The sequence below is a fragment of the Syngnathus scovelli genome, chromosome 21, assembly GCF_024217435.2.
Source record: "Syngnathus scovelli strain Florida chromosome 21, RoL_Ssco_1.2, whole genome shotgun sequence".
Classification (NCBI taxonomy): domain Eukaryota; kingdom Metazoa; phylum Chordata; class Actinopteri; order Syngnathiformes; family Syngnathidae; genus Syngnathus; species Syngnathus scovelli.
The window spans coordinates 7,843,903-7,852,174 of record NC_090867.1 but is presented as its reverse complement, the minus strand read 5'-3'; the positions used below and the strand labels follow the sequence as shown (position 1 = coordinate 7,852,174).

At 43.6% G+C, this 8,272-nt stretch overlaps 1 protein-coding gene and 1 long non-coding RNA gene across 2 annotated transcripts; one reads left to right on the top strand and one right to left on the bottom strand.

The window, feature by feature from the left end:
* Positions 1–157: 157 nt before the first annotated feature.
* LOC125991421 (uncharacterized) lies at positions 158–5,270 on the top strand. Its single transcript, XR_007489272.2, has 4 exons — positions 158–325; positions 962–1,119; positions 1,190–1,290; positions 5,138–5,270. It is a non-coding gene; the product is annotated as an uncharacterized lncRNA (long non-coding RNA).
* On the bottom strand, positions 497–5,211 carry gfra1b (gdnf family receptor alpha 1b). The gene is made up of 10 exons (XM_049759308.1): positions 5,060–5,211; positions 4,664–4,972; positions 4,517–4,600; positions 3,083–3,261; positions 2,855–3,027; positions 2,500–2,609; positions 2,245–2,379; positions 1,974–2,176; positions 1,404–1,451; positions 497–1,324 (listed from the first exon to the last, which is right to left on the bottom strand). The coding sequence occupies exons 1-10, from the start codon at positions 5,097–5,099 to the stop codon at positions 1,193–1,195; spliced, it is 1,413 nt and encodes a 470-aa protein (XP_049615265.1). The 5' UTR covers positions 5,100–5,211; the 3' UTR covers positions 497–1,192.
* Positions 5,271–8,272: the final 3,002 nt, after the last annotated feature.

Sequence of the window (8,272 nt, the reverse complement as noted above, 5' to 3'; positions counted from 1 at the left end):
TCTCTGTGTGCCCTGCGATTGGCTGGCAACCAGTTCAGGGTGTCCCCCGCCTACTGCCCGATGACGGCTGGGATAGGCTCCAGCACGCCCGCGACCCCCGTGGGGACTAAGCGGTTCAGAAAATGGATGGATGGATAAATCTATATGTTTATAATCTTGTAAATTAAGTTTTGCAACGCGCTGTGACGCCTTCCAGTTAAAAGAGGCGTTCAAGTGCACGAAGATTTCCCACTTTCCTTGAACGCATCATCAAATATAGCATTGACTGATTATGTCAGCTGTGCACACAACGGATTAGCATGTTAAATGCTAACATGTCGTAAAGGTAAGACCTTTTTTTTTCATTTTAAATGCAACCATAAAGTTTCCTAAGACTCATATAATATTTAATTTTCAACATGCTTACAAGGTTTGTGTAATGGCAGGCTGGCTAAAGAGCAAAATAATGAAAAGTCTTAAATCATAACATTGCTTGACACGCCAACAAGTCAAGACATTTGCAAAAACAAGGTTTATTATTGACTTTTTACATAATTATCATTCAGAGTCTGGGTTGTACATTGAAGTGTATTTTGTACATTGTTATGAAATACAGTATAGTTATTTTTCCTAGGATGTTTTGGAGTGTTTTGGGATGATTAATTATTAAAATGAAATAGTTTTTTACAACAGGCAGCTTATTTCCGTTATATATATATATATATATATATATATATATATATATATATATATATATATATATATATATATATATATATATATATAATTTATTTGCATGCATGGAAAAATTCTGGCCTTACCAAATGGAGACTGCATGACAAAAGAAATGTTTTCTTCTTTTTTTTTTTTTTAATAAATATTTGCTGCCTTTGAAGACACTACAACAATGCTTGTATTGATATTTACAAAATATTCTTTTTCAACCCCTGTTTTGTTGACCTAATACCTGACCCATTTGCAGCCCTCAGGTCATTTTTTTTGAGAGGGACAACTTTGTTGGACAGCAGAACTCGGCTTGTTGTCTTCTTGAGCGATTGCAGTTTCAATTGACGGGACAAACCACAGCACATAGAGATTTGAAAATGATCCACGTTTCTTCACGCCGGGCGTCTGTTTAAGGTCCGAAACGAGTCCTCTGTAAATATCCCTTGTTGATGTTCCATTCCTGACTTGATCCTTGCTTCTTCAGGCTTTACAAGGTCGGGACTCCACCGAATCGTAACGTCAGTGAGAAAGCCAAGGCCAGAGCCAGGAACAGACTCCACACACGTGGACGGACGAGTTCGGCCGGTGAGTTTCTCGTGATGGCGTTTGAGTCGCCCGCCTGATGGAAAAAATTTACAGGTGGCTTTTGATTTAAATGGCTTTAAATGTAAACTTAAAATAATCAAAGCTGCTCTTACCGCGCACAATGTGGAATCGTCCGTGCGATTGGACACCAGTTTTTGGGCCTGGGTGGAGAAAATCTTTTGTTATCAATATAGAAGGCTATGAAATGAAGTCAGGGTCAAAGGTCACTAGGTCAGAACACGTGATTGGTCCTAATCTAGAATTCCATACAAAGAAAAATACTTTTAAGTTTCTTTAAATTAAAATGGATTAAAAAAAATTAACTTAAGTTTCTTGAAATTAAAATTGATTAAAAAAAATGTTTCTGCAAATTAAAATTGATTAAAAAAAAAACAAAATGGCCACAGGATGCGATGCAACGATGATAAGGCATCTCTGGCTTACACAAACACTCCACAAGGAGAATTCCGCGAGGATGATGAATTGATCTCTCGGTTTTCCTTTTCGCTGCCATCAATCAAATCATCGCCATTAAAAGCCAATTTGATAGATTCTCTCGCTTAAGATAGGAGATAACATCTTTGAAAAATACACAACACCAAAAGTCTCTTTTTTTTAGTCTACAGGAGACTCATCCTAAAAAAAAATTTTTGGGGACAAAATAGTGATGGGAAAATGCGCACCTGCAAGGTCCCGCAAATGTGGTACGACAGGTCGTTGTCCAGGTCCAGTTTGCTCGGGCCGGCGAGGGCATCTGCTGCGTTGCCGCCGCTCGCATCTTTTCCCCGCCGCGCGGCGCTAGGCAACACCAGCGTCGGCTCGACGGGGGGCTGAGGCTGCCACACCCCCACGTCGGTGCCGTTGCCAAACGCCTGGATGGCGTTCCCTACGGGGAGGTCGCAAATACACATCAGCTCTACTTAAAAAAATATTTTTTTTAGCCTCGGCACTCACGGAGACAACGGTTGTTGGTGAAGAACTCCACGAACTTGTCGCACTCGGGCTTGTTGTTGCCGCTGCTGCTGCAGTCGCACCACGGCGACAGGCTAATGCCCAGCGAGCGCTCGTAGTTGGGCGTGATGACCGTGCCTGCAAAATGGAAGACGAGAACCAAAGTCTTTGATTAACTGGAGAATGTAGTTAGCTTGCGACGTGTAGGCCGATACCAAAAGTCCGATACTCTTTTGAAAAAGCGACACCGGCGCTCACCGATGAGGCCGGAATAGGCGAGAAGACAGTCGGCGTAGTTCTCTCGCAGGCAGCCCGATATGGAGCGAGCTTCCGGCTGACAGCTGCTCATAAAATCCGCCAGCCGAGACCTGCAAACGAGCACAAAAACCACCACGGGAACAAATTCTCCTCATCGTTAGATTTCCTTGTTTCGTTGTGCCGTGCGGAACACTTCGCCAAGCGGCTGGCGTCTATTTCGGAACTCTCATTTCCATCATTTGGAGTGATTGCTATTATTATAGGTCCAATCTGACATTTGAACATGACCAAAATCATGAATGCAATTTTCTTTCCATTAACACCGCTTTGAGAAGATAATGAGAGGAGAACTCACTTGCAGATGTAGTTGGTCTTGCAGGCGTTCTGTAGAGACAAGCAGTTGGCTTTGTCTTTGTCCTCGTACGAGCACGCCGGCACGATGGTCTGGCGGCGGCGCTCGGCGCACGCCGTCTGGTCGCCGGCCGGACACGAGCAGAAGAGCATCCCGTAGCTGTATTTGGTCGGGACCTGCGTGGGAAAACAATTTCGAGATTTCTTCCCGTAAAATAAATCCCCGCCTTACCTTGTCGAAGAAGTGTCTCAGGGCCTTGTGACATTTCCGCTTGTTGCACACCTCGGACGCCGACACCCGGGTGGTGCACGGGGTGATGTAGGCCGAGCGGTACTTCTTGCACGTGTCGTTGAGGTTGCACGCCTTGGCCGCGTTCAGGCAGTTGTTCTCCCTGGCCGACGCCGGCTCGGCTGACGGCCGCATAAACAAACGGTGCAAGCGTTTCACTTTTTGACATTACCAAGGACTCCGACGAGTGACTCTTCATCTAACGCAAAGCGCCCTCGGCAGAAGAAAACCTTTCCGTTTTCTGCTCTTAATAAGTCCACCGGGAAGTCATAGTGGCTCTCTGGCGTTCCATTTCGATGAGTGAATGCAAATAAAATAAAAACATCCTCTCAATCCATAAGAAGAAAAACATTTTAAAAGTATTTGTGTTCTTATTGTGTCTTTTCCACAGGCAGAGCCACCATTAGGCGGCCATCTTGGTGGGGTCATGTGTGTGTGTTGCTTACTGACATTTCTCTCGTGAGTCATGATGCAATAACGTGTGACCGACACATGACTCATGCAAGGTGTCCTGCCCGCATCATGGTCCTCCTCAACTCCTCAATCTTAGTGGTTCCTCACAGAGGATAAAGAATACCTGCATTTGGCGACCGCCCCGCAAGATTGATGCTATTTGTTAGCGGATCAATATTTGTTTTTGCGCTCTTTATTAGCATTAAGCTAAAGTGAAGTCAAGTCTGGTAGTCGATAAATAACCATCTTCATCCCTATAATTGACTCCACAAGGTGGCTGCTCATGTATGCTCAGGCACGCTTCACTTGCCCTTATCTCAACCGCATCCAATGTTGCACTCGACCCCCCCCCAAAAAAAAAATCCCTTTTTCTCCTTTTGTGTTAAAACAGTCTTTGTTTTGATTCATGGGGCGCCTTATTTCTTATCTGCAAACCTCCCAACCATTTGTTTCCAATTCCATTTATTTTCCTGCGCCGCCTCCCCCGACCAAACGAAAGAAAACCAATACATAAACAAGAGAAACATTCCGGAAAGTCATATTTAAATGCTACATTTGGGATCAATCAGGGCAACCATGTTGTTATTTGTAGGAAATCATTTTAAAGTAGCGCGAGTGAAAAAGAATTAGAAGAAATCGAGATGGCCGTGGGAGGGGCTTGATTCCGAGAACTTTGAGAGCGTGCTTCTGCAACCACAGAGGGATTTGATTACAGAGGTCACGGTATGTTTTGTGTGTCACTTTTTTGATTGACAGCCTGAGCAGGACACGCCTTCAAGCCAAACGCACAGATGCACCCTAATGGTGCCGACAGATGGTTAATGGCTCTTTTGTTTGTCTCTTTTCATTGTCGCTCAACATGCTTAGCGGCGACATTTCTGGCCAACATAATAAAAAAAAAAAAAATGAAAAATGCCGTCTTACCTGCAATGATGGGAGCCAAGCGAAAGATATCCGAAAGGCGGCTGTTGACCGGCTCGTATGGAGAATATTCGAGTAAATCATTACCTGTAGGGGGAACATGATGACATATTATGTGCGTCATTTGATTAGGAACACCTCAAACAGTACCCTGTAAACTCTGATAAATGCTCCAGAAGATGCGCAGGCAGTTCTTCTCCTTCTTCATGCCCCTCCTGCACCTGCAGCGGTTGAGCGGGTTCTGCTTCATGGCCTCCATGGCGCTGCGGCACTCGCCTTGCGCCTCCGGAGCCGTCACGGCACTCGCGCCGCTCTGTCTGCCCGCTACGCACTGCCTCATGGTTCGGTACTTGGTGCTGCAGGTGGCCTCCTTCAGACATTGCTCGTTGGCCTTGACGCAGTCCAAACGCGCGCTGGCGCCTGCCCTGGCGTCGACCCCCTTCAAGGTGGACGCCAAGTCTGCGAGTTGCGGGAAGAATCTCGCTCACTATTACGCACACGTAAAAAAGCAACCGCACACTTTTCGACGCAAAAAAAAAGACTTACCGGGAAATGACAAGAGGATTGCAAAAGTTGTTAAAATCATCGTGGGTTGTTTTTTTTTTCTTTCTTCTTTCTTTAAAGCGGTGCTCCAGCGATTATACACAAGTGGTCATCATGCGTGCGCATCCTGTTGGGTCACCAGCATGCACAAAAGCATCCGTTCCACGCGTTTGGGACCACGCCGAATCATCTCCCGCGTCACCCTGCAGCCCAGCATCCACACCCGGGCTACCAAAACGCCGCGTAAGTATTAGAAAACCACTCTTTTGTCTCAAACCCAATCTTTTTCAAAGCTAGTCTCGCTTCTTCTTGCGCGTAAAGTTTAACCCTCCGTCATTGCGTCTTTTCCGGTGATCCAAAACAAGTTGAAATCCCTCCAAAAGAAGTATAAATCCTGTTCGGTCGTGGAGGAAGGACGAATGCGTCTGGACTCAGGTGGCTGCAAAAGACCAAGTGGGTTTGTCGGGGGATGAAGCGAGAGAGGCGAGGGGCGTGACGTTGCGCGCTCACCCACCATCAAATTTCATGACGGTGCACCCTCCCTCCGCGCAAAATGGGTCACCTACTTACGGACACTATATTAGGTACACAATGCACTTAAAAATATCCCTTTGGAGGTCACCTATGAAAACTTTCCACCCAATCTTTAATTACATATCAAAACAATTATGTAATGCGCAATGCCAAGATAGTGTGAGCGGACTGATAATGAGCGAGGGAGGCATCGATTGCGTCAGTGCATGCAGGCATTTAACAAATTGACTGCTCAATTTATTGCTTTTTTTCCCCCTTAAGTTGCTTTAAATTCCGTTCGTTTTTTTTTTGGCAGATATCAATGGAGTGTTTTTGAGACAATCGCACCGGCTTAGTAAATGCACCCAAAGTCAATATTTGTGCAGCTCTGAGTGCTGCGAATCGAACATGTGTTTGTTACACTCGAAGCGGCCGGCCAAGTGATTTAAAGCTCATGTCAACAATTTGCTTGTGCCATGCAAATCGTCTTCATGTAATCCTCGCTGCAGTGTTTTGTACTCATGTCAGCAGTAATTCTGTGCTCTACACCAGTGAGTCCCAATTAATGGAATGTGGACTGGTAAAACAAATAAATAAAAATAAATAAATAAAATAAAGTATTTTAAACTAACATTTACCGCAATTTTAATTCACTTGCAAAATAGAAAAAAAAAATCTACACTGTCCCTTTAATGCTAAGCTTTTTTGCAATGTGTAAAAAGAAAACTGCCAAAAATTAATGCATTTTTTTTTTAAATTTTAGCTTCAACGTGCAAAAGACAATTCCGAGTCGAAAGGTGACAAGATTTGAAAATCAGGGCTAGCTGCCAATCTATTGATTTGACGCCTTGAGGAAAGGAACTGTGCTACTTACACTTAAGCAAATCTATATTGGATGAAAAATAAACACAGAAAGTGCAAGGGGAGATGAAAAGCTCCCTTGTCTAAACTAACCGCTGACATTCATTCCTTTAATGTGTCGCTAGTAAACAGTGGCAGGATGAGATTGGACTAATCAATAGCGCCGTGCGTTTACTTTGTCACAAAGATAAGCAGCCAGATGGCCGTCGTTCACTTTCCCCTAAAAGGATTCATTTGCTCCTAAAGGCCCCGGTCGTAAACCGAACTTAAACGAAACGGTGCTTTTGAATATTTGATGGGTTTGTCAGTAAGGTCAATAAATGGCATGACCTCGTATAAATGCTTCCGGCTAATCTATCAAGTTGATCACTAAACTAAATAAGGCCTCAATTAAAGACCCTGGTAGATTATTGTTGTGCAAAACAACAGTGCCACTATGTGGACAATATGAGCAAGTACACACTTGTATTTGTTTTTCCTGCTGAATCAAGGACACGGTCATCTCGTACCAAAAATTTTTTGAGCAGCTGCCAATGTTTTGTTCTACTCAGTCCATATTTTATTATTATCACCACCAGACCCGAGATGTGGGTCATTTCCTGTGCAGCGCCTCCCACGTTTATTCCCCCCCGAGAGGCCCGGTGAACTCTTTTCATTTTCTCATTGCGTTATTTTTTTTAATGACTCTGTAGATGGAGAAGTTGAAACTCCTAATTAATTTCCTTGCATGATAACACAGCACGGACAACACAATGCAGTCTCAGGAGGACGCAATCTGATTAGCACTCCCCCCCTCTCCTTCGCTTTAGTTTTGAAATTGTAAATGAGCAAAAAAAATCATCAGGCCTTTGTTGAAGTCACATTTTCCCCAAGGGAAATTTAGGGACTCACTTTCGGGATAGATAACATTCGATGAATGTGAACATTTTTGTAATAAGGTGTATGACTCAGGTCACATTTAAAATGTTGAAGTCAGTGCAGGTTGGGCCAAATGCAAAAACTCCATAAAGTCACCAGGGGGCAGTGTTGACCCATGGAGAGAGCTTGCTGCATTTTCTGGTACTCCACAAAAAATAAAAAATAAAATACCCATCATACCCTATTCATGCAAGCTTTTAATGGAAAAAAATTAAATGCATGAAATAATGTAATGTAAATATAGTTAGTCACTGGATAAAAATCTTGCATTAAAAAAAATGTAGAGTAAATATGAAATAAAAATCTAAAAAAAATCAATTCACTTCAATGGTGATATATGATTCGGGGTTACACACAGGATTTCAAATGACATTGCTTTATCAGTCCTCTGAGGTGTCCAAATCATGCAGGACACAAATTAAGATCTATTTGTCTTTCTCTTATCCACCTGCAGCAGTCAAATGAAATATTTGTCCTCCAAGGCTCCATCAACTGACATCATATCTCACCGTTTTGCTTGTGAATATTGTCCTTTGATTTCTTTTTTTTTTTCTTGCCTGCCTGCGTGGCCGCCCTCGCTATCCCCGCTTGGTATTCCCTCCCACACTTCCAATTATCCTTGACGCGATAAGACGGCGTAATGCGACACGCAAGGGCAAACAGCGGCTCGGAGCAGAAACGGATCGCCCGGCCGGACCGCTTATTCCCTTTTCAACAATTCTCTAAATGTATTTTAAACCCCCGAGCAGATTTATTATTAATTGACATGTGATATATATGCACACAAAACTCCCAGCACGGTCCAAACGGAGCATAGCTATTATAGAAAGAATCCTGCTATTGGGATGCTCATTCTGAAGTACCTGAACACACCACAAGATGGCAGCAGAACAATGTTTTTTAATTAGATATTGTCGGCCTAGC